This window comes from Ranitomeya variabilis, chromosome 2 (genome assembly GCF_051348905.1).
Source record: "Ranitomeya variabilis isolate aRanVar5 chromosome 2, aRanVar5.hap1, whole genome shotgun sequence".
In the NCBI taxonomy this organism is placed as follows: domain Eukaryota; kingdom Metazoa; phylum Chordata; class Amphibia; order Anura; family Dendrobatidae; genus Ranitomeya; species Ranitomeya variabilis.
The window spans coordinates 219806728-219834114 of record NC_135233.1 but is presented as its reverse complement, the minus strand read 5'-3'; the positions used below and the strand labels follow the sequence as shown (position 1 = coordinate 219834114).

Genomic DNA, 27387 nt, shown 5'->3' with positions numbered 1-27387 from the left:
TGGGGGGATGGAGCTTCGTGTTGTAATGTATGGGGATGGAGCCTCATGTGGTAATGTGTGGGGACGGAGCCTCGTGTGGTAATGTGTGGTGATGTGGTGGGGGGGCGGGATTATGTGTGGTGATGTATTGGGGGGCGGGATTATGTGTGGTGATGTGGGGGGCGGGATTATGTGTGGTGATGTGGTGGGTGGGCGGGATTATGTGTGGTGATGTGGTGGGCGGGCGGGATTATGTGGTGATGTAGTGGGGGGCGGGATTGTGTGCGGTGATGTGGTGCAGATTGTGTGTGGTAATGTGGTGGGGGGCGGGATTGTGTGTGGTAATGTGGTGGGGGCGGGATTGTGTGTGGTAATGGGGTGTTGGGCGGGATTGTGTGTGGTAATGGGGTAGGGGGTGGGATTGTGTGGTGATGGGGTGGGGGCGGAGCTACTGTGCAGGGGGCGGGATTAGCGAGTAATCATGATGCCTCTTATATATATAGATAAACAAAATACTTCCTGGTGCTCAAGTACTGCAGCCCATCAGTGACCACTGATGGACTGCAGCTTTCACAATTCCATCAGACAGAACAATCCTGGACGATCCTGGAGGTAATTTAATTACTTTATGTTTTGTTTTAATTTTATATTATGGGGCATTGTAGCATGGAAGTAGGGGATGTCCAGTAGTGGACAGCCCCTTTCAGTTGGTGCCACTTGCCATCAGAGAATTCTGTTGTTATTAAGAGATATGTTTGGTGGTATGTGTCAAATATCTGCAGTATATGCCAAGCTTTCTCTGCAGAACATTGCCCAAAATATCGCACTGCCTCCGCTACCTTATCTTCTTCCTACGGTGCCATCTCTTTCCCAGGTTATTGACGCACACGCACCCACACAATGTAAATGAAAATGTGATTCTATGTACCAGCAACCTTCTTCCATTTCTCCATTTACAATGCCCATGGGTAATTTTTTTGTGCTTTTGGCAGTAGGTGGGATACACATGGGTAGTCTGACCGGTTTGTTATCGCACGGTCCCATATACGGCAGGATGCGCTTTGTGTGTTCTGACATATTTCTATCATGGTCAGCAGTTTGCCCTACATTGGCTTTTCTGTGGGATCAGACCCGGTGGGCTAGCCTTCACTCCTGATATGCATCAAAGAATTGTGGGCAACCCTGATCCTCTTTCTGGTTGTCTTTCCTTGTACCACTTTTGGTAGTTACCAACTGCTGCATATCAGGAACATCCCTCCGGACCTGCCCTTTTTGAAGGTGCTCTGACCCAATCTAGCCATCACAAAAACTGAGCAATTGGCATTCCCATAAGACAAGCAATGGTGGAAGCACAATTCATGTAGAACCGTTAGTGCGGATTCTCATGAAACCCATATTCTTTATATAACAGATTTCCTTGTTCTTTTAAAAGAAAAAATACTAATTTTGAAACGTGGTTTTATTTCTTCTTTCTGGCGTACTTTCACTTCTGTAAATTCACAGAGAGCAGATAAAGCCTGCAGCCAAGTCATCTTCTCCACCCATTGTCCAACACCACGTGGGAGTGTTGATCCACTTTGTGCTGTATTCTCTATAGGGATCAGAGGTTACTGATCTCAAGAAAAATGTCTAAATTTCTACATGTCTTCTCTAAACAGTCACACCCATCTCAGAAAATTTTGGAGGAATGTAATAAAGTTTGACTATATACAGTTATGCCTCTTTGAGAGGACGTTTTCAATAAATAATGGTTTTCTAGATAATTGATGTCAAACAAGAGGGATCATGTACGTCACAAAAAAAATATGGTCTATTGTAGATGTTGTGGTATTCTCACCAGTGCTGTCTTTGAGGTTTTACTATGCTTATTAACCACTTATTCATGTATAGAACATTTACCTCTTTAAGATTGAAAGTTATTCAGGAAACAGATGATTTTGTATGGGCTGAATTTCCCTCGTCACCTCAGGCGACACGTAGTAATACAATGAATGGTGGTCCATGTCCATCCCAATTCTGACTGATGGCAACCCAATCTTTCCTAATCAGTTCTTGGAGTTTTGAGGATGGATCACAGATGTTCAATGCGGTTTCTTGATCATGGACTCAAAGATTTAATGTTTTGTTCACCGAGCCTCTTAGTTATCAATTTTCCCTTGTGATATGGTCTCCATCATACTGGAAAGAGAAGTGTTCATCACCAAATTGCTCCTGGATGGATGGTGAAGCTGGTCTTGGAGGATGTTTAGACCCCATTCTTTATTCGTGGCAGTGTTCATTGGCAAAATTTGTGAGTGAGACCCCTCCATAGATGAAAGTCCCCCCACACATGAAGTGTCTCACAATGCTTTACTGTTGATGTGACACATGGCTCATGCTAGCACTCACCTGTTTTTCTCCGGACAATCATTCTTCTAGATGCCCCAAACAATCTGAAGGGGCTTTATCAGAGAACGATCCAATAGGAATCTATGGGATAAGTTCTGCATCAATTTCCTTTTAGTGTAGTTGTGAAAAGGATAAAAGACAACAGATGGCCGTAGATTTGAAAACCAACTCTCCATTCCTTGTCATAAAGGAGGTGGTCACAACTCACAGAGGATAACGCCTTTCTCTGACCTCCTAGTAGGACATATGGAGGGTGTTGTCTTTGGTCAGAAGGGACAACCAAACCAATCAAACAAGTCACCACCAATCAAATTCTCATAGATGCCACATGCCACCATGGTGGACATAAAACCAGACCAATTCTCACCAGTAAGTTTGAGTTTTCTTAATCCAGTATACTCCATTTAAATGGGCACTTGCCCAACAGTTACATTTTCTAGATGTTCAAGATATTGCACTTGCCACCTGACTTCTTAGCCAGGGGGCATACAGATTGACTTTAACATCAAGTAGCCGGGGGTTACAATTATAGCTTCTGCACTTTGTCTTAGAGCTTCAATGTATGTCTAAGCAAAATATCGCTTCAATATTAATGTCTAGTAAGTTATTTGGACCTCTTGGGTTCATATCTTTCCTTTTACTGGGCAATTTTTGGTTGACTCAAGAAGCAATTTAGTGAAAAATATAATTCGTCTCAGCAAGTTTTTCATTCCAACACTGCCCCCCTGCTCTCTAATTACCGATGTGAATCATCAGATCACTCTCCAGGATTAGAAGCAACTTCAACATATGGATGGACCAAAGTGGTTATCACACCCTGTAATGAAGTGAAAAGTAATTCCGGTCTTGGATGTTGTACTGTGGCTGGAGAACCCAGGAATATAGAGCGTTCTATTCTTGGTTGTCTACACGGAAATATACGGGAGTTGTTTAACCCTTGGGCTAATTGTGCATGAGGAATGGCTCATCATCTGGATAGTCGACTCGTCACTTCAAGTATTTAAGAAGTCTGTCGTGGCCTAACCACCTTTTGTTTTGTGTTTATATTTATACTTATTGATCTTTGGTTGCTCTCTTTATAGTCCTGTCTTCTTGATTTCTCTCGTATGACCTTTCCACAAATGTCTCTGACTTGTGATATCTTCTAGCTATGTACACAATGACTTTTTCAGGACTTTTGTTGCCATCAATGCTTTTTGGACTATTGTGTACATTCACATGGGGAAAAGAAATTCAAGGGGTTGTCTTTGTCTTTTACATTTTTTTTAGACACTGAACCAGTATTTTACTTGGGCTGTGACTGGTATTACAGCTCATGCTCATTCAGCTGAGTAAGACCCCATTCACACATCCATATTCCACAGTATGTGATTTGACCGTATTGGCCAGACCCACCATGAATCTAATGGCTTCTTAGGCGGGTTGTGGCTGCTTGTTTGGGTCAGATTGGTCCAAGACATCGAGACTCATATATGGACGTTGGCAACCACCGCAACATAGTACCTACACAGGGAATGATCCAGATGGTCAACTGTACTTCTGCTGATGGTCAATGCCCCCCTTGGTTCTAGGTCACATCACCTCAAAGACACAGTACCATAGCAATAATGGCCACCATATTTTCTGAGCATATGAGGCTAACTGTCACCTTAGGCTACTTTCACACTAGCGTTTTTTGCAATACGTCGCAATGCGTCGTTTTGGCGAAAAAACGCATCCTGCAAAAGTGCTTGCAGGATGCGTTTTTTCCCCATTGACTAACATTACCGACGCATTTGCGACGCATTGCCACACGTCGCAACCGTTGTGGCGGACCGTCGGCTGCAAAAAACGTTACATGTAATGTTTTTTGCTGCCGACGGACCACCATTTCCGACCGCGCATGCGCGGCCGGAACTCCACCCCCACCTTCCCGCACCTCACAATGGGGCAGCGGATGCGTGGAAAAACAGCATCCGCTGCACCCGTTGTGCGGCGCAAACAACGCTAGCGTCGGTACGTCGGCCCGACGCTCTGCGACTGGCCGAGTACGACGCTAGTGTGAAAGAAGCCTTATTGGTGCCTTGGCCTTAATCCTGTGTAGTGCCCCCACTGCTGCAGGGCCGAGGGGTACCCGGTACCGGGCCTCTGAGTCTCTGCTCTGGGGTTGTCACGGTGGCTAGGCCCGATCCGTGACCCTGCCGAGGGGCGCACAGTGAATGATGTGACGGATGTAGATGGTGCGGTGCAGTAAATAATGAGGACACCAGGTTGCAGTCTCTTTACCTCTTTACTGAAGATCTCTGGGTCCTCAGTCCAGAATACGGTTCACCAGGCTGCGCAAGTCCGGCCGGTCCAATGGCACCTCCAGAGTTCTCTTCACAGGTGGAAATCTGTGCCTTCCCTCTAGCGCTATGTGTTGCGGTCCTTCCCTGCTGTGCTTACGGAAAGTCCCCACAACTGTTGTGTCTGTTTCTTAAGTTCCCTCACAACTCGATTAGATGATGTTCTGCTAATCCTCCTTCCCTCCCTGATGTTACGGTTAGGACGGCACCCGTTTGACGGGTAGGCTCGGAGCTCTTCCGGGACCCTAGAGTCGCCCCTCTCCACAAGTTGCCCCCCAAGACTGCATAGGTGATTTAAGTGAGACAGCCCGCCTTAGACTGACTGTCCTGCCGCTGTTTAGAGTATTGCTTGAAGCTGGATATTGTAATACTCCCTCGGCGTTCCGGCCACCGGTTGTGCGCCTCAGTAGGATGTTGCCTTGGTCTTACAGCACGACTCCTACTGGTGTTCTCCTTTTTGCTTTGATCTCGTTTCTCACTCAGCACAATCTATCTCGCTTCTGATCCTTCCTTGGGCACCGCCGCTATCCTGAGCAGGCACGGTCCCGTTACGTTCGCTCAAGTCGCCAAGCCTCTGTCAGGATCCCACCCCTGACAGAGACCCTACTGTATCTTCCCCCCACAACACCCTCTGCCACAAGGTGTTGCCTGGTTCCAACCCAGTCAGCTTTCTGATCTAACTTCCTGCCTGACCCCCAGTTTACCCACTATGGTGGGGAGTGGCCTAGTGAATAGAACCCTTAGCTCCCCCCGGAGGCCCGACTGTGAAATGTATTGGTGTCTGTGATACCTGATCAGATGAACTCCTTCAGTGCCATCAGACGTACCATAGCTCCCCTTAGTGGCGGAGCCACAGTACTGCAACGACCAGGACTCTGGGGCGCTGCACCTGCATTTTCTGGATTGGGCATCAGGCTTAGTCTTAGCCAATTATCTATTTCTGGGGGAAAAAAAAATGCTAATATATGAAGTTCTTAGTTAAGTTTTTGAGCAAAGTGTATAAGCCCACCGTCCTGTCATTGTGACTGTGAGTGGGTCCCTACGCTGCATGGCAACCACTGCCACCCAGTACCTGCTCCTAGGTCCTCAATATTACCCCTGCTGCCAGGCAAAGCCACTCGCCTCTGAGCCACACAACCCCAAAAACATAGTGCCAAAACAACAATGGCCACCAGATTGTTGGGGAATTTGAGAACCGCTGCCTTCTTCTTGCCAAATAGACACGTGTGACCTCACTCAATGCAAGTATATTGAATGAGGCCAGATACAGTCTATTTGGAATGTGGCCGGAATTATGCAAATCTCATACTTGCGGTCACATGACCACCAGCTCCCGGCGCCGGAGAATCCTCACGCTGTGCAGTTCTCGCACTATGAGGATTCACAAGTTTGCAGTCACATAGAGTGACTCCAGATTTGTACCTTAAGACCGGACAACTCCTTCAATCTAAGCAATTTAATTCCTGATGTTGCGAAATAACAATTCCTAGCATGTAAAAACACTACTTAGGCCTGTTTCACGAATCCGCAGTGTGCTTGGATTGGAAGACCCAGCGTGGCCATCAGTTCTCCCAACCTGAATTAACTGTCTCGTAGGTATATCTGAAGCAATTAGCTCAGGTCGGGAGACGAGACAGTTGGGCTTGGTCTTCTGGTCTAAACTCTGTTAGTGAATCTAGGATGTGTGAAGCCAACCATTCCTGCACAAAGTATATTTACGCTACTCCAGGTTCCCTTGATAAATACATTGATTCATGTGCACAAAAAAATGTAAATTTCTTTTGGCTGAAGAATGTACGGAAGTTGCTTACCTGGCAATTTGTAGGGTGATGGACTTTCTTGTAATCAAAACTCCGCTATTTCCTGAAAAAAACAAACAGAGATATTGTGACAACGAAGATCACACAAGGACGTAATAATGTATTGTGCTCTAAATGCATCTATGAATTGATGGAATTCATACTCTGTTGTAAGCCCGGAGAGACCCTAATCTAGTAGACCATTGACCCGTCACGCATCTGACTTCATAAATAAGAGCTCGTTAAATACTGCCTGGAGTAAGAGGGGAGGTTGCTTGTGGTTCAAAAAGTCAATGAGACAGTGTCGGGGTCTTGCATTTAGGACCAGATGTCATCCTCAATTCCAGCACACAAGAGAGAAGATGTTGAGCTCTTAGTGGAGACCTAAATGGGTCAAGCCATGAACTGTCCGTATCCCCTGGGATGGACCCTTTTAGCTTTAGGAAGAAATTTAACTTAATGAGATGGAATTCTGGTCTTGGCGACTTGATGTCAGTGCTTATTGTAATTTGGCTAATGGGTTAATGGGGCAAACAATTATTGGTGGAGACGACCCTTTACTTATCCTCTTTATGGATGAATTGCCTATAAATCCATAGCTAGAATGAAAAATGGCGACTTATGAGATTTGTATAGGAGCATAGGATGTATTTTCGGGTAGTTCCGCTCAGGAATCTGCTTAAAAAAGTGCTTAAAGGGAATATATAAGAAGGTTTTTACTTTATAATGGAAGAACAGCATAATATAGGGGCAGAGACCCTGATCCCAGCGATGTATTACTTGCTGGGCTGCTTGCTGTAATTTTGATACAATTCCTGGTTTATCTGCTGTAGATCAAGCAGAGCTCTGAATGCTGAGCTGTGTATAACCCCGCTCACACCCCTGATTGGCAGCTTCCTGTGTACACTGTACATTGACAGAAAGCTGCCAATCACTGGTGGGGTTGGACTAGGAGGCACGAGACACCTAGTCCTGTAGTGATAATTTCCTGCTGATAAAACACTCATTTTATTAACACAACAACACAGTAGCCCAATAAGTGATACATTGCTGGAACCAGGCTGTCTGCCCCTACACCATGCTGCTCTCAGATTACAGAGTACAACCCTGCAGACAGATTTCCTTTAAAAAATGCTAAAAAGAATGAATATATGCACTGCAAAGTTAAAATGACCTACTGTGAAGTGGGGCAAAGAAGTGATTGGTCCATTCCTCACTAGTTTATATACACAGTTTAAAAAAAATTACCAAAAATATGTCAAAAAAATGAGTTTCAGGAAAAGCACCACTAACATTCTCCTGAATCGTATTCTGTATGCCGGTGTCTAAAAGACATCATATTCACATACCCTTATTTCTGGTGCCCACATATGCCACTGCCGAAAATATTTTTTTTTAATGTGATATCTTGATATCTTGCCAAGAGGAACAAAGAAAATGGATATATGAGAACACTAAGCATGTGACATGCTATATGTGGGCTTCAGTAGGACCCCGACTACAATGATAATCCATTGGCACTCCACATGGAGTGGTCCATGATAATCCATCGGCACTCCACATGTTGGCAGGGTCCATGATAATCCATCGGCACTCCACATGTTGGCAGGGTCCATGATAATCCATCGGCACTCCACATGTTGGCAGGGTCCATGATAATCCATCGGCACTCCACATGTTGGCAGGGTCCATGATAATCCATCGGCACTCCACATGTTGGCGGTGTCCCTGATAATCCATTGGAACTCCACATGGAGTGGTCCATGATAATCCATCGGCACTCCACATGTTGGCAGGGTCCATGATAATCCATCGGCACTCCACATGTTGGCAGGGTCCATGATAATCCATCGGCACTCCACATGTTGGCAGGGTCCATGATAATCCATCGGCACTCCACATGTTGGCGGGGTCCCTGATAATCCATTGGAACTCCACATGGAGTGGTCCATGATAATCCATCGGCACTCCACATGTTGGCAGGGTCCATGATAATCCATCGGCACTCCACATGTTGGCAGGGTCCATGATAATCCATCAGCACTCCACATGTTGGCGGGGTCCCTGATAATCCATCGGCACTTCACATGTTGGCAGGGTCCATGATAATCCATCGGCACTCCACATGTTGGGGGGATCCATGATAATCCATCGGCACTTCACATGTTGGGGGGGTCCATGACAATCCATCGGCTCTCCACATTATTATTATTATTTATTATTATTATAGTGCCATTTATTCCATGGCGCTTTACATGTGAGGAGGGGTATACATAATTAAAAAAAAAAGTACAATAATATTAATCTATTAATCAATACAAGTCACGACTGGTACATGAGGAGAGAGGACCCAGCCTGCGAGGGCTCACAGTCTACAAACATGTTGGGGGAAGGTGAGGGAAGCCTAGATTCTAAGAAAAGATACTCCAGGATTGTATCATTACTATGTAAGAAATGCAGATATTTAAAATGGACTCAATATGGACAAGAACAATAGTAGGTGTTGGTGTCCCAGTGACATTTATCCCCTCATCCTTGTGACTTCTACTTCTGTGTCGTTCACAACATTCTTAAACTTTTTAAATGAAACTATTAAATAAAAGCAAAAATGTGCACCCCTAAGTGTCAGTGTGGCCGCGTCTCAAGGTTACAAGAATAAATAGCGGCATCAGGCGGCGTGAGGCGTTCTGGGTATTCTCTACAGGTAGGTTGCCTCTATTTATAGATAATATATTATCCCGCTGTGCTCGGGCTCTGCGTTCGCTGTGCAATGTAAAGGTCATAGGATATATCACCAGCTGTCCTATGCTGATGGCAAACTGTGCTGTGATAATGTGGCTGTTTATGGCATCATTTATTATTGTTATTTATTATTTTAGTATAATTACTGTTATTGTTATTTTATTATTTATTTCATTTATTATTATTATTTAGTGTTATTATATATTATATATTTCATTTATTATTTTTATACATAGTTTTGTTATTTTATTTTTTGTTACTTGTATTATTAGTGTAATTATTTTTTTCATTTATTATTGTATTTATGATTATGATTATTATTATTATTAATAATCTTACATTATATATTGTTATAACAATGGAATCTATTTAGATAATAAAATAAATGCCTATGGTTAGGAGGAAGGATTCCCATTCTTAACGGCTAGGATGTAGACAGTTATGTGGATGTTTTTGCCTTCATTGGCGAAGTTCTTCTAAGCCAAGCTGGCTCAGAAAGTTCTGGGAATCAGCACAGAAGTTACAGATGCAGGAAGATGGAGAGCAGGGAAGGGCCGGCGTATGCTGGGTGACTAAAGACATGGCATCGAGGTTACTAGACATCAGATCAGTGCTGCCCACTTTCCTTATAGTTCTTCTATGCCTCCTAATAGGGTCTGTAAGAAGTTGGGATTAATTACTATACTGTACGGAACTATCTCCGGAACTATGGCCTAGAGGGTTGTCGTAAAGGGAAAGTATCTGCTATATATATTTATGTCATATCCAGGATTTAAAGGAAAAGGCTCAGCATCGATAAAATTACTAAAAAAATCGCAGATGAGGTCAGAGGAACACTTGGCCCACAGGTTTCCAACTCAGAATAGCTGAAGGATGCAAGTCTTATCTCTTGGATCTGCAGTGATCTCGAGAAACCATCTCCATGGCCCCATCTTGCACCATTGTGAATAGACAGGTGGCCCCACATGCATGACTCTCTTTGTTCACGGAAAGCCTGAAAATAGCTGGAGAGAACCATACATGTGCAGACACCTTTCTATTAATGGCAGTAGATAAGAAGGTTGGGGGACCCCTTCTCCAGATGTCTTCTGGATATGCCATACTTGTCTGAGACTGGTAACCTCTCCACGCTAAGGATCAGTAGGGATCTCAGCAGTTCAAGATTTTAAAGGGAATCTATCACCAGGTTTTTGCCACCTAACCTGAGAGCAGCATGACATAGAGTCAAAGACCCCGATTCCAGCGATGTGTCACTTACTGGGCTGTTTTATGTAGTGTTGATAAAAACACTGTTTTATCAGCAAGAGATAATCACTAGAAGACTAGTAAACCTCCTGCCATGCAGTCCAACCCCGCCCCCTACCACTGATTGGCAACATTCTGCACAGTGTACACTGAAAGCAGCCAATCAGTAGTGTGGGCGGAGTTATACAGAAGTCAGCATTCAGAGAACTGGTAGATCTGTAGCTGTGAAAACAGGGATTGTATCAAAGTGGCAGTATACAGAGCAGCAAGTGACACATCACTGGAATCAGGGTCTTTGCCCCTACATCATGCTGCTCTCAGATGGGATACAAAAAAACGCAGATAGATTCCCTTTAAAGATCTGCCATCACTTACCATTGTAGGAGAGCCTTTTTAATTTGAGGATACGGTTGAAATCCACTGTTAAATGATCACTCCATTATTAAACACTGCTCATTTATTACATCAGACCTCCCAAGCACAACCTTCTTCCCATAAGACCATATTGCGGTTAATGATACCATTTACAATCTAAACCTAAAATACACTACAAATAGTAAGATATCTACTGGCTAACACGGTACCAAGATATATATCTTTCCTGTACAAATAGTAAGAAATGCATTACCGCTCATGGTGTTTCCTGCTTTTAAAGTAACAAGCGTGTCTTAGCGGGTACCATGCCATGTCTTACTCAAAAATTGGAGTTCAGGGAGCATGTGGTCAGTCATGGGGACCTTCCTTTCAAAGTAGAGTACTGCCGTCATTATGTGTACTAATCCAAATTAAGCACCGGAAGGGCAGAGGTCGCCTTGGTCATTTCCCAATACTTTCCTCCATGGAGTGTATGTGTGTATGGGTTTTCTACAGTGAATATTCTAAGACATACAAAAGAAAGTGTGAATTGCTCTTTCATTATTCTCTTCGAGGACCCCTCACCCCTTCCTTTTTAAGCATGGATGACCACCACAACAGCTGATGTCCTGGGGGGGTCATGCAGTCATTGCCTTTTGTTCCACGTAGTGAGAGCTGTCATGTCCTAGCAGTAGATTTCCTGTGCAAACGAGCGAAAGAGGCTGAATCTTCGCCCCGCAGGGCAGCACGACTATACACATAAACATCTCCCGATGAATAGGATGATACAAGGAGGCAAAAGCAAGACCACTCAATGTGTAATCCGCCGTCAGACTTAGGAATAACCAGCCCTGGCAAATCTCTGAAATGTAACTGGATACAATTGTGGCACTAGTGCTCTTCAGATGCCAACGTTGTGACAGCTCAGAGGGTGGGCCTTCACCAGAGATATCACAGGCGAACAGTAATCGCATGGGACGTTTCAGCGCAATCCGATTTTTAAAATGCCCATATGCATCCATGGGTTGTATTGGCGAAATGCCCCATGTCATTACACAATCCAGAGGGCATGGTTCAGTGAGTGCACATTGTCCATTGCTCTGCATTACTAAAATTATCTTCTTTAATTGACAAAGTAAAATGCCTATGACAGCAATAGGGAGTCCTAGAATGGAAAATGCTATAATGGTTGGCCTGGGCTACATAATAAAAAGCTATGAAGGTGGATAATGCCAGAGGCGGATGCTGACAGACAAGGGCCCCTGGGTAGGACTTATGCATTGGTCTCCCCTACGTTAACACCCATGCACACACATATGTATAAAATGTGGACACGCATTTACACATTACACACACACACATTTATTAAAATATACAATTAGTATTATTTTTTTAGTATCTTTATTAAAAAAAGAAATGCAGCTTTTTTAAATTACCATAATGAACAGATATATGTAAAGCGCCATGGAATAAATAGCTCTATAAACATGTATAATAATAATAATAATAATAATACTAACAATATATACAGATATTTCTGTATCTACCAGTACAATACACCTGTAATGAAGAAGAGATTTATGTACCTACCAGTACAATATACCTATAAAGTAGAAGAGATTTATGTACCTACCAGTACAATATACCTATAAAGTAGAAAAGATTTCTGTACCTACCAGTACAATATACCTGTAATGAAGAAGAGATTTCTGTACCTACCAGTACAATATACTTATAAAGTAGAAGAGATTTCTGTAGCTACCAGTACAATATACCTGTAATGAAGAAGAGATTTCTGTACCTACCAGTACAATATACCTGTAATGAAGAAGAGATCTCTGTACCTACCAGTACAATATACCTGTAATGAAGAAGAGATCTCTGTACCTACCAGTACAATATACCTGTAATGAAGAAGAGATCTCTGTACCTACCAGTACAATATACCTGTAATGAAGAAGAGATTTCTGTACCTACCAGTACAATATACCTGTAATGAAGAAGAGATCTCTGTACCTACCAGTACAATATACCTGTAATGAAGAAGAGATCTCTGTACCTACCAGTACAATATACCTGTAATGAAGAAGAGATTTCTGTACCTACCAGTACAATATACCTGTAATGAAGAAGAGATTTATGTACCTACCAGTACAATATACCTGTAATGAAGAAGAGATCTCTGTATCTACCAGTACAATATACCTGTAATGAAGAAGAGATTTCTGTACCTACCAGTACAATATACCTGTAATGAAGAAGAGATCTCTGTACCTACCAGTACAATATACCTGTAATGAAGAAGAGATCTCTGTATCTACCAGTACAATATACCTGTAATGAAGAAGAGATTTCTGTACCTACCAGTACAATATACCTGTAATGAAGAAAAGATCTCTGTACCTACCAGTACAATATACCTGTAATGAAGAAGAGATCTCTGTACCTACCAGTACAATATACCTGTAATGAAGAAGAGATCTCTGTACCTACCAGTACAATATACCTGTAATGAAGAAGAGATTTCTGTACCTACCAGTACAATATACCTGTAATGAAGAAGAGATTTCTGTACCTACCAGTACAATATACCTGTAATGAAGAAGAGATCTCTGTACCTACCAGTACAATATACCTGTAATGAAGAAGAGATTTCTGTACCTACCAGTACAATATACCTGTAATGAAGAAGAGATTTATGTACCTACCAGTACAATATACCTGTAATGAAGAAGAGATCTCTGTATCTACCAGTACAATATACCTGTAATGAAGAAGAGATTTCTGTACCTACCAGTACAATATACCTGTAATGAAGAAGAGATCTCTGTACCTACCAGTACAATATACCTGTAATGAAGAAGAGATCTCTGTACCTACCAGTACAATATACCTGTAATGAAGAAGATATTTCTGTACCTACCAGTACAATATACCTGTAATGAAGAAGAGATTTATGTACCTACCAGTACAATATACCTCTAATGAAGAAGAGATCTCTGTACCTACCAGTACAATATACCTGTAATGAAGAAGAGATCTCTGTATCTACCAGTACAATATACCTGTAATGAAGAAGAGATTTCTGTACCTACCAGTACAATATACCTGTAATGAAGAAGAGATTTCTGTACCTACCAGTACAATATACCTGTAATGAAGAAGAGATTTATGTACCTACCAGTACAATATACCTGTAATGAAGAAGAGATCTCTGTACCTACCAGTACAATATACCTGTAATGAAGAAGAGATCTCTGTATCTACCAGTACAATATACCTGTAATGAAGAAGAGATTTCTGTACCTACCAGTACAATATACCTGTAAAGAAGAAGAGATCTCTGTACCTACCAGTACAATATACCTGTAATGAAGAAGAGATCTCTGTACCTACCAGTACAATATACCTGTAATGAAGAAGAGATCTCTGTATCTACCAGTACAATATACCTGTAATGAAGAAGAGATTTCTGTACCTACCAGTACAATATACCTATAAAGAAGAAGAGATCTCCGTACCTACCAGTACAATATACCTGTAAAGAAGAAGAATAACATTTAGAGCTTTAGGATGAAAAAATGTTCTCATATACAATGTTGCAGTTTGTGGCTCACTGTTAACCTGTTAGGGTGGTAGGCAGAAACCTTATCAGTTTCAGTCGTGTCAAAGACTACAAAAAAACCGTCAGAAAATTCACCTGGGCAAAGTCGATTGTTGGCGTTTTTGAAATCCATAGCAAAAAAATATATGAACAAAAATGTTTCTTTTATATGCAGAAATTAGACCTTTCATTATGTGCTGCTGATTTTCCTTTTTAGCACAAATATACTGCTCATTGTCTGCAGTAATTCAGCAGGGATCTGTGATGCATTGGTTGAACGTCGGATCCCTGTGGTGGAAGATGGTTTCCTAATAACATATAATGGGGTCATATAGGGTTTTGTCCAGGTTTCTGTCATTTTCATGGCAAAAGTCTCCTTTGAGAATGGAGCAATAGTGCACGTGTGACCATTCACTTCTACGTGGCTGGAGCAATGGCTGTCATACAAGTATAACTATGTTGAGTTATTTGGCCTATTACTATGTTTGCCATGAGGATCAGACATTTCATCGACCTGTTCTCTTCCTCTTCGCAGAGATCCGCAGCCAGCTGATCGAGCAAGGAAAATGTATAGATGCTCAGGTGGAGCACCGACAGCAGCTGCTGCAAGAATTGAGCGAGTTCCTGCGCAGGAAAGCAGAAATCAACCTGGAGTATTCCCGAAGCCTTGAAAAGTTGTGTGATCGCTTCTCCTCTAAAATCCGCAACTCCAAGGAACATCACAGGTAATGACCAAATGGGTGGGAAAAATGTAGGAATCTTCTCTTTAACATTAGGGTTGTGACATCCTTTGCACAACCGAAGTTCTTTAATTGCCGTTGCAAGTAAATGGGATCACATTATGACCCAAATAATACTGCATCTGCCACAAGCAATTTGTAAGAAGTCCAACCTCATCTGCATTTTTGCGACTGGCTTGATACAGAGCCCTCGGGGGGTCGTAATATGACCCCATTCTCTTGTATCGCTCTGTGAACCAACAAGGCCAAAGTCGCCATGTAGCCCCACTTAAACCACTTCTCTCCTTTTTTTTTCCTTTAGAAAGGATCAGCCACTTCTGTCCCCGATCAATTGCTTGTACATGGTCCTAAACCATACACGTCAAGAAAGCCGGGATTATGCCGCCACCAGCGACGTTTACAGCTCACATCTTATTCCACGTCTCACGCACACAGGGGAGGATCTCATCCGCCTTACAAAGAAGGTTGGAATTAGCCTAATTGCTTATTCACATCAACGTATGAAAATGCGGATGAAATATAGATGGACAATATATATATATCTGGGGGGTTTTTTGCTTTTACTTAGAAATTTTAACTTTTTCGTTCCCTCGTTGAGTTTTCTATTAGTTCCCTTTTGTAGAAGGATATCTTTTTTTTTCTTTTGCTGTTTTTGTAATGCTGAAGCAAATACCGAATATGCAGATGTGAACTATGCAAATATGGAACGTGCGGTTTTAAAGGCAAACCATGGACTTCTGCTTTTCAGCTCATTTGTGTAACTTGAATGTATTGGTATTTTTTTTTTAACAAAGCAAGAGAAGAAAGCAATTAATACAGATACTTAATATGTAAGCGTGAATAATCCCTTAAAAAAAAAGTAGAGAAATAAGATGGGATGACATTACCGGTCCCCATAAATAATCTGTTCACTTTATTGTACGAGTTGTTACAATTACAAGTATAATAAATATACCTCTTGGGCCCCTGTGCCAGTACACAAGTTGTACAAATGGTATGTATGCCCCAGCATTATGCCTGTAATGAAGAAGAATACAATTTAGAGCTTTAGGCAGAGAAAATCCTCCTCTACTTAGTAGTGCCTCCTAACAAGCTAGGAGCTCTGAGATTGAATCTTGTGGAAGAACCCAAGTCAAGAAAAGCAAATAATATACTAATTAGATATAATGAGCAAAGACAGATGCCAGGGGCATCACCCACAATGTCCTGAGCTGTCACAGGATAGGGGATCCATGCATTATGCCTGTAATGAAGGAGAATACAATCTAGAGCAGTTGCATATGAAAAAAAAATCTGGGAATGGGCCAATAAATATAGTGCTTCCCAGCCTATTAATATCACCTCACAGCTGTCTGCTTTGTTTTTACTGGTTATTAAAAAAGGGAGGACCCCCCCAAAAAAAAGAAGATTATGTGGGTTTCCCTCTATTTTTAATAACCAGCAAAGGCTAAGCAGACAGCTGCAGGCTGATATTAATAGTCTGGAAAGGGCCATGGAAATTGGCCCCTCCCCAGCTTAATAAAACCAGTCCTCAGTCGCCACAGAAATGGCACATCTATTAGATGCACCAATTCTGACGCTTAGCCTCGGCTCTTCCCAATTGCGCTAGTGCGGTGGCAATTGGAATAATGTTTTTGGGGTTGATGTCAGCTGTGTAATGCCAGCTGGCATCAAGCCCAGGGGTTAATAATGGAGAGACAGCTCCATTACTCACCCCGTAGTCAGAAAAAATAAATACACACAGAAAAGTAATTTAACTGTAAAAAGCACTCCCCGAGAATTACCCTCTTTTACCAATTTATTACCCCAAAAAAGTATTCCACAGAGGTCCGCTGTAGTCCATAATTTGAAGGTCTCATGATGATCCCCTTCTTATTTGTCCAGTCTATGGAGCTCCGTTCAGAGAACGCAGCTCCATAGACTGGAGCAGCAGCTCCGTGACGTCAGTAAAGTTATCGTAGTTCACAGCTGTTGAACTGTTGTTAACTTACTGAAGTCATCACTCGCAGCGTGATGACTTATTGCTGGTTCTCACCCTGTGCAGTGTGAGACCCGGCAGTGTCTGTAGCTCCAGTTTGTGGACCCGCGTTCTATGAATGGGGCCCCATAGACTGGACAAAGAAGACAGGTATCATTGTGGGACCTCCATTTGGATTACGGAGGACCCTGTGGATTTTTTTATGGTAATAAATAGGTGAAAGAGGGAATTTGTCAAAAGTGCTTTTTACAAATAAAGGACTTTTGTGTGTCTGTGATTCTTTGTTTTCACTAAGGGGTTAGTGATGGGGGGTCTCCATTACTAACCCTTGTGCTTGATGTCAGCAAACCTTACACAACTGACATCAACCCCAAAACCATTACCTCGATTGCCAATGCACCAGGGTAATCAGGAAGAGCCAAGGCTAAGCACCAGAATTGACGCATCTAATGGTAACACCACTTCTGTGGCGGCTGAGGGCTTTTCTTATTAGGCTGGAAAGGGGCCAATATCCATGAATCTTCCATCCTATTAATATAATTCTGCAGCTGTCTGCTTAACCTTTGCTGGTTAATAAAAATAAGGAGGACCCCACGCCATTTAAAAAAAAAATTATTCCTAAAAAGCTGCCCGATAATCTCCATAAAGCTTATTAAATATCTGACAGCTATCTATCTTTCTCTCTGTATCTATCTATCTGTCTATCTATTTAGCCTTTAGGCAGAGAAAATCCTCTTCTACTGAGCAGTGCTGTCTGTGGCTCACTGCTAAAGTTGCTGCCTACAAAGTTAGAGGCTCTGAGATTGATTCCTGGGGAAGAACATAATTCAAGAAAAGCAAACAATTTATTAACAAGATATAATGAGCAAAGGCAAATACCAGGGGCCTCTCCCTCAACATTCTGAGCTGTCAGAGAAGAGGGCGCCCATTCCTCAAATTATCTGAGTTGGAGGAGGAAAGTAGAAGACAAAGAGTCCAGATTAAGTAACATAACGAACTGCACACGTGATAACGCCCTCGGATGGATGCTGGGATTTATAGATTTTTCGTTAATATTAGGGAAAATGCATTTTCATTTACTCCTCCTCCACTGCTTTATCTACTCTAAATACACATGACTATTCCTGACACATATTTGGATGTGGAGGTTTGAGGCGATGTCGGTGCATAATGCGACATTTGCATATCTATTTACAGATAGTTTTGCTTAAGTCGCCACCTTATGCTGTTTCCCTTCCCCCCCACAGAGTAAAGACATCGGTGCCCAGCAGCAGGAGGATCTGATGAAGCTGGTGTCTGAGCTGCAAGGGGTGAGTATGGGGCGGAGGACAGACGAGAAGTTTACTTCGAGTCATCATAACATAACGTCATATCTGGCGGAGACTCGAGTCATCCGTCATGTATTCATGTGATTCAACGTGCTGGAATCTGGGTCTGTCAATGTAAAAGGCCGTCCGGGTAATTACATAAACATGGCAGCTCTGTGAGACCGGCACGACAGTGTGCAGAAGCCGCTGGCAATCCCAGCTCACGGTGTCCGCCGAGCTCACGCCTGAAAAGGGAGCGATCTTACAACATTATATTATAATGTTATGGAAAATTACTGCCTTATAAAATATGTTTCCCGTGCACGCTCACATATTTTAAATATGAGGGTATGTCACCCTCGAAAGAGATTAATAGGTGGGTGACTTTCTAGATTAGAAAAACATGGCTGCTTTATCCGTTGTTTGTTCGAGTTTACATTACCGTCGACCGTCATTTCGGCGGATCCGTCGCCCCAATCCGTTTTTTCAATTTGTTTCAATTGTGCATGCTCCAAAAAGTATATACAACCCCAGAGTAACGGATCCGTCAAAAAAACGGATCCGTTACATCCGTTTTTTCAACTATTGTGACGGATCCGTCGATCCGTCATTATGTCGGAAGTGACTGACGCCAAAAAACTGAAGTGTGAAAGAAGCCTAAGTTCCATTGAAGTAAATGCAGCTGACCTGCAATGCCACACCCAACCAGTGGACAAGTGTGGCGCTGTTCCGGCAACTTTTTGCCACATCCCAATCCACACGCATTTACCATTTCTTTACCAAAAATGCAGATTTCAGCAGCGTTTTTAGACCTCAAGGGGCGCAGTTTTCATGAAATCACATTCGCTTTGTTTGGACAGTTAGCCACATCAGAATTTCTGTACAAAAAAGCATCAGAAAAAAAAGCAGCATTTACCCTACATGTGAACACGGCCTAAATTTCCAAGCAGCGTGGATGTGGTTCCATGAACTCTCTGGTCTCTAAAGACGCTGCTGAAATCTGCGGTTTTGCTTCTTTCTTTCCTCTACAGTCTTCTATGTGAATTCTGAAAAAAAAGGCAAAGAAAAAAAATGCTGTTAAATTTTTAAGTGCAGAATCAAAGCTTTTCTGTAGTATTGAAAAAGCGTTAAAAGCTTCACATCTGCGCCAAAAAGGCATCAGATAAGAGGGAAAATGCTCAAAAGAAACGGAGAAAACACACAGAGAAGATTGTTTTTGAGTTGTGTGGTGAAGACACCTGCAGAAAAAAAAAGCATTGGAAAAAACTCTGCTTTTACGTCATGTGTGAATGTAATAGAGTGCAGGGTTGTGTATGTCACCACGGAACAGACAGACCAACTGTTGAAGGGGATTTATTAACAGGGGTAAAATTCTCCTCGCAGGGAGTAAACAGGGGGGTTAATGGAGTCAAACAGTAAACAGTCAACAATTAAGCGGAATCAAAAGGGTTAACGAGTGTTCTGGTAACTTATCAGCCCAGGGAGGTCCTGACTGGAGGGTCCTTATTTCCCAATATGGATACAGTCACCAGCAGGGCTTGAGATCCTGAAGTCTCTTCTGTGTCTCCTGGAAAGTCCGGGGTTAAGCCTCTGCAGCCTGTTCTTCTCAAAGTGAAACTGGAACCAGGAAATAGCACAGCCTCCGTCGCTGCTGCAGGAGCCTCTGTGTACCAGGCTGACAGTCTCTCTGTAATAACGCTGTCACACACACACTGGGCAGTTACTTATCACACTCAGGGATCTTTGCTTGTCACTGCGGTCATCAGGGCTGCACTGTCTCTGATTCAGGAGGCTTCCAAATCTACACCCCCACATCCAGCCTTCACTCTGGTGGGTATCTCAGCCTCAGTGCCCTCACGGGGAGCACTACTTTTAGGGGAGCGCGGCGCTGCAGCCTGCCCTCTCTTTGGCGCGCTGCCTTCTCTCTGGCGCGCTGCCTTCTCTCTGCTCTCCCGCTCTTTTCTGACCACTCCCCTTTCTCTTCCCAGCAGTCCCCTGGTCCCCTCTGTCCAGGGCAGAACGTCTTCCCCCCAACAACCCAGCTGTCTGACTATGTGGTTCCAGGCAAGGAGCAGGGAAAGCAACCTCCTTACATGAACACGGCCTCAGTATTTTTTATGGGGTTTAATAGAGAAAAAAATATAAATCACATCATTTTTTTTTACACCATTTACTGATCCTCGTAAATAATCTGATCACTGTGTTGTGCGGATTGTTACGATTACAGAGACACTAAATATGTCCGTGTTATTTGCTGATTTGGGAGGTTTAGTATTTATCCCCATCTTATCCCCATCCTTGTCTGCATGGCTCCTTATTCCCATCCTTGTCTGCATGGCTCCTCATCCCCATCCTTGGCTGCATGGCTCCTTATTCCCATCCTTGGCTGCATGGCTCCTTATCCCCATCCTTGGCTGCATGACTCCTTATCCCCATCCTTGTCTGCATGGCTCCTTATCCCCATTTTTCTCTGCATGGCTCCTCATCCATATCCTGATATGCAAGGCTCTTTATCCCCATCCTTCTCTGCATGGCTCCTCATCCCCATCCTTGTATGATTGGCCCCCCATCAAAAAACATTTTTTAAATAATAAACCATTATACTTACCTTCCTGCGCTCCCTCGCAGTGTCTTGTTCCGGTGCCAGCAGCTGCTTTATGCTTTTAAGCAGTGCATGGCAGGGACATCATGCGCTGCTCGCAAGCAGAGCACAGCTGCCGGAATACTCACCGCTCCCCAATCCGGATCTATGTGCGTGGAGGGCTGGGAGTATTCATTGCTATTAAGCAGCGTGCATAGTGTCAGCCGCCATGCAGTCACATGTGCCACTACTTAAGAGAAATTAATATTCACCTCTCTCCACGCCCCTTGAGAGTGGAGGTGAATATTCATTTTTCTTAAGTAGCGGGTATACGTGACCGCCCAGCAGTTGCAGTAAGAGCTGGCTGCTGCTGCTGCTGCTGCGCGGGCACAGGCTTTAGCCGCAGCAGCTGGCTCCTGCCACCTGTGACCCGCTGCTCTGCCGCTGCCGCTCCCCCTCCATGTTCTGGACACCTCACTCGAGTATAAGCTGAAGGGGGCATTGTCAGCACAAAAGAAATGTGCTGAAAAACGAGGTTTATACTCGAGTATATACAGTAATCTATTTATGAGCAGAGATGCGACCCCGAGGAGGAGAAGCTATGATGGAGATGTCGGAGAGCAGAGAGGTGAGTATTAGAAGTTGGAACAAAGCCCTGTCGTGGTGGGGCTTAACCCTCTAATCTGGGATAGTCCTGCTGAATCCAGAACGGTTGGGGGCTATGCTTTATGGAGGACCTGTCATTAGCCATAAATATGTATTTTTTGTATCTGGTGTAAATGCCGCTTATTCCTCAATCCGGCAATGTTTTCATTTTATTCCTGCACCTCTTTCTTCCTGAGATACGACCCCCTCTTCCCTGTATATATTTCTAGTCTTTTTTTTTTAGCCAAGTGGGTGTGCTTGTCAACTCTTTTCTGTGGCAACCCTTTTGATGACCACGCCCAGTTGGCTAAAATACTAGGTTTATATACAAGGAAGAAGAGGTCATATATCAGGTACAGAGAGGCACAGGAACATAAGAAAAACTTCATCAGATTCAGGAGAAAAGCGGCATTTACATCAGGTAAAAAAATACATATTTATGGTAAGTGAAGGGTCCCCTTTAAGTATTTGGCTATGCTTTATTTCTTGAACACCTAATTTATAGTTTATATGTGGGATATCACAAAGCAAACAAATTAATTCTCCGCAAATGATTAATTGTATTTTTATACTTGTGAAAAGAGGAAGTCAGACTTCTAGGTTAGTTCTGATCATATATGGACTACTAGGCTGTATAAAGGGGAGTTTGGGTGGTAAGAAGTTATCAACTATCCAAAGATCAACTGAGCCCTCTCCCAATTGCCAGAAGAGAGATGACTTGTATCCCCTTTTTTTGAATAGAGACATTCAAGCCTGCTGCCACCCCATTGAAAATAATAATAATAATAATAATAATTTTATTTATATAGCGCCAACATATTCCGCAGCGCTTTACAACTTATAGAGGGGACTTATACAGACAATAGACATTACAGCATAACAGAAATCACAGTTCAAAACAGATACCAGTAGGAATGAGGGCCCTGCTCGCAAGCTTACAATCTATGAGGAAAAGGGGAGACACGAGAGGTGGATGGTAACAATTGCTTTAGTTATTTGGACCAGCCATAGTGTAAGGCTCGGGTGTTCATGTAAAGCTGCATGAACCAGTTAACAGCCTAAGTGTGTAGCAGTACAGACACAGAGGCTATTAACTGCATAAATGCATGGGACTTACGGAAGACCTTATTTCTTACAGTCCTATAGAGATTGATGGAAGCGGCAGCGCATATCACATGCGCGACCACATCACATGCTCGACCACATCACATGCACGACCACCTCTCTTCTCAAACATGGGGCACTAGTCCTTCATTTTATTATAGGAATACCCCTTTAAATACATGCAAATAGAAAACTGTAAATTGCCTGCATCTATTTCGGATCTTTAGGCCTCAAAACCAAAAATAAGATTGTATTTACCAGTAAAACTTTATTTTTTTTGTATAATTAGTAACAACTTATCTTGGACTTTTTTCTGAGTTACAGCCTGTATCATACTTCATAGCTGTATTAACTCTAGAGTTGAAATCTCCCAGCATTCCCTGCTGGTTCAGTGATTGCAGAGCGCCTGTTCTGGTGATTTGCATTCAATAATCTACCGTATCACACAAACCGGCGCTGGAAATCAGCGGTACAGTTCTCGCTATTCCCTGGGCCTGGTGCTGAAGACAACTCACATCACTGTCCCCTGCTTGCCCTGCGATCAGTACTATCATGCGAAAATGTTGAGCATTGTATTCAACTGTTAAAGGGAACCTGTCACCCCGTTTTTTCAGTATGAGATAAAAATACCATTAAATAGGGCCTGAGCTGTGCTGGACAATAGTGTATTTTGTGTACCCTGATTCCCCACCTATGCTGCCGAAATACCTTACCAAAGTCGCCGTTTTCGCCTGTCAATCAAGGTGGTCTGGTCAAATGGGCGTGGTGAAATCGCTTCTTCTCCCCCAGATCTTGCTTATCTTTCCGTTGGTGGCGTAGTGGTTTGCGCATGCCCAACAGCGGAATGCACTGCGCAGCTGAAGAAAAAGAGCACGATCTGCGCTATTCACCGCTTTATCGCTGGCAGCGGCCATCTTCCTGAGGCCGCGCGTGCGCAGATGGAGATCGCGGCGGCCATTTTCCTGAAGCCGATATGCGAACTCGGCTTCAGGAAAATGGCCGCCGCGATCTCCATCTGCGCACGCGCGGCATCCCGCGGCCATTTTCCTGAAGCCCCGGGCAGCAGAGCGCTCCATCTGCGCACGCGCGGCCTCAGGAAGATGGCCGCCGCCAGCGATAAAGCGGTGAATAGCGCAGATCGCGCTCTTTTTCTTCAGCTGCGCAGTGCATTCCACTGTTGGGCATGCGCAAACCACTACGCCACCAACGGAAAGATAAGCAAGATCTGGGGGAGAAGAAGCGATTTCACCACGCCCATTTGACCAGACCACCTTGATTGACAGGCGAAAACGGCGACTTTGGTAAGGTATTTCGGTAGCATAGGTGGGGAATCAGGGTACACAAAATACACTATTGTCCAGCACAGCTCAGGCCCTATTTAATGGTATTTTTATCTCATTCTGAAAAAACGGGGTGACAGGTTTCCTTTAAGGCCTGTCCCACACGTCCAGATATTTCCGGTACCGGAAAAATCGGTACCGGAGTTATCCGTGTCCGTGTGCTCACATGGCACATCAGTGTGGCACACGCGCGGCAGCCGTGTGCCGCCCGTGTGCCGACTGGGTACCACACGGACCGTGCAGGAGACAGCGCTAGAGATAAGCGCTGTCTTCCCTGCATCTGGTGCTGAAGCCGGAATTCATTCCTTCTTCCCAGCAGCGTTCGCTGGAGAGAAGGAATGAAAAATCATTATTTTTTTATTTTTTTTTGTGTTTAAAATAAAGATCCTTGTCACCACCCCCCTCCCACTCCCTGTGCGTCCGCCCGCTGGAAATAAAATACTCATCCGGCTCCCTCGATGCTTCCTCTCAGCGCCGCAGCTTCTTCCTGTATGAGCGGTCACGTGGTACCGCTCATTACAGTGATGAATATGCGGCTCCACCACTATGGGAGGTGAAGCCGCATATTCATCACTGTAATGAGCGGCACCACGTGACCGCTCATACAGGACAAGCTGCGACGCTGAGAGGAAGCATCGAGGGAGCCGGGTGAGTATTTTATTTCCAGTGGGCGGGCGCACACGGGGTGGGAGGGGGGTGGTGACAAGGATCTTTATTTTAAACACAAAAAAAATAAAAAAACAATGATTTTTCATTCCTTCTCTCCAGCGAACGCTGCTGGAGAGAAGAAATGAATGGCGGCTTCAGCACCACAAGCTGGGGGGACAGCGCTTACTGTAGCGCTGTCTCCTGCATGGCACACGGACTGCACACGGACAGCATCCGTGTGCGGTACGTGTTTTACACAGACCCATTGACTTTAATGGGTCCGTGTGATCCGTGTGCTCCCCCGAACACTGACATGTCTCCGTGTTTTTCAAACGGACACGCGGTCCGTGAAAACACGCTGACATGTGCAGAGACACATTGATTTTAATGTGTCTACATGAGTCAGTGTCTCCGGTACGTGAGAAAACTGTCACCACACGTACCAGAGCCACTGACGTGTGAAACTGGCCTAACAGTGAGAGCAGATGGCGACTGATGGGACTACTACTCACATCAACCTACACATGCTGCTGCTAATAACAGTGAGAGCAGGAGGCGACTGATGGGACTACTACTCCCATCAGCCTACACCTGATGCCGCTAATAACAGCGAGAGCAGGTGAAGACTGATGGGAGTATTCATCAGCCTGCACTATGAATAAATAATAATAAAAATGACGTGGGTTCCTCTGTATTTTTGATAACCAGACAGGCAAAACCGACAGCTGTGAGCTGCAACCCTCGGCTGTCAGCTTTAGCAAGGCTGGTTATCAAAAGTAAAGGGGTCCCCACGCTGTATTTCTTAATTATTTAAATAAGTCATTTAAATAAAAAACGGCATGGGGGTCTCCCCATTTTTGATAACCAGTCTTGCTAAAGCAGACAGCTGGGGCTGGTATTCTCAGGCTGGTAAGGGGCCATGGATATTGACCCACAGCCTCAGCCTAAAAAGAGCAGCCTGCAGCCTCCCTAGAAAAGGCACATCTATTAGATGTGCCAGTTCTGGCGCTTTACCCGGCTCTTCCCACTTTCCCTATAGCGGTGGCAAGTGAGGTTCATATTTGCGGGGTTGGTGTAACCTTTGTATTGTCTATCTTTTTTTTATTTATTTATAGCTCATGCGGCGTCTGATGAATACTCCCATCAGCTGCCTCCTTCTCTTGCTGTTATCAGTTGAATACAACTCTCAACATTCTCCCCTGCTACTGCTGACCACAGCGCCAGCACCCGTGCCAGGGATCAGCGCTAACAATACCGCTGTTCCCAGGCACCGGTACATGTCACACTAATGACACACGGATGTCATCAGTGTGCATGTATGCAGGATGTTTTGCGGCTTGTGCCTCTGTTAAAAAAACGGACGTCATCGTGTTTTGCCCATGGACACACGGTCCATGGAAACACACTGTCATGTGCACAGAACCATTAATTTGAATGGGTCTTTTTGTGTCAGTGTCTCCAGTACGTGTGAAAACTATCACCGCACATACTGGACACACTGATGTGTGAAACAGGCCTAAAGACTAAAGCAAAAATGATCTGATCCCGAGCATGAAAATGACGACTTTAGCAATTTCAGCTTTTTGGTGTTATTGCTTATTTGAAAGAGTTTTTCATGGTAAAAGCGTTAACCATGAGAACAGTATTAGATGGGTTGTTCCCATAACAGTGCCACTGCAATGGGCTGAGAAATTGACCACCACAGTGCGCTCATAACAGTGCCAGCCATGACATGCCCATAACTATGCCGGTCACACCATTACAATAACTTGTGACAACAGACAAAACTCGCTTGTGCTGCCCTTGACAAACTCATCTGGGCTACATCTACACTGCTAAAAAAAATAAAGGGAACACTAAAATCCCACATCCTAGATATCACTGAATTAAATATTCCAGTTGCAAATCTTTATTCATTACATAGTGGAATGGTGAGAACAATAAAACCTAAAAATGATCAACATAAATCACAACTAATATCCCATGGAGGTCTGGAGTTGGAATGATGCTCAAAATCAAAGTGGAAAATGAAGTTACAGGCTGATCCAACTTCAGTGGAAATGCCTCAAGACAAGGAAATGATGCTCAGTAGTGTGTGGCCTCCATGTGCCTGTATGACCTTCCTACAATGCCTGGGCCTGCTCCTGATGAGGAGGTGGATGGTCTCCTGAGGGATCTCATCCCAGACGTGGACTAAAGCATCCGCCAACTCCTGGATAGTCTGTGGTGCAACGTGACGTTGGTGGATGGTGCGAGACATGATGTCCCAGATGTGTTCATTTGGATTCAGGTCTGGGGAACGGGTGGGCCAGTCCATAGCTTCAATGCCTTCATCTTGCAGGAACTGCTGACACACTCCAGCCACATAAGGTCTGGCATTGTCCTGCATTAGGAGGAACCCAGGGCCAACCGCACCAGCATATGGTCTCACAAGGGGTCTGAGGATCTCATCTCGGTACCTAATGGCAGTCAGGCTACCTCTGGCGAGCACATGGAGGGCTGTGCTTCCCTCCAAAGCAATGCCACCCCACAACATTACTGACCCACTGCCAAACTGGTAATGCTGAAGGATGTTGCAGGCAGCAGATCGTTCTCCATGGCGTCTCCAG

The 27387-nt window shown here is 43.9% G+C and overlaps 1 protein-coding gene across 4 annotated transcripts in view; it reads left to right on the top strand.

The window, feature by feature from the left end:
- ARHGAP4 (Rho GTPase activating protein 4) overlaps nucleotides 1-27387 on the top strand; it is a 90887-nt gene that overhangs the window by 35373 nt on the left and 28127 nt on the right. For all 4 annotated transcript variants that reach the window (XM_077283650.1, XM_077283649.1, XM_077283648.1 and 1 more), the window contains exons 2-4: nucleotides 14971-15160; nucleotides 15477-15639; nucleotides 18401-18463. In XM_077283650.1, coding sequence (XP_077139765.1) covers nucleotides 14971-15160; nucleotides 15477-15639; nucleotides 18401-18463 — 416 coding nt within the window. The remainder of the gene's footprint in view (nucleotides 1-14970; nucleotides 15161-15476; nucleotides 15640-18400; nucleotides 18464-27387) is intronic.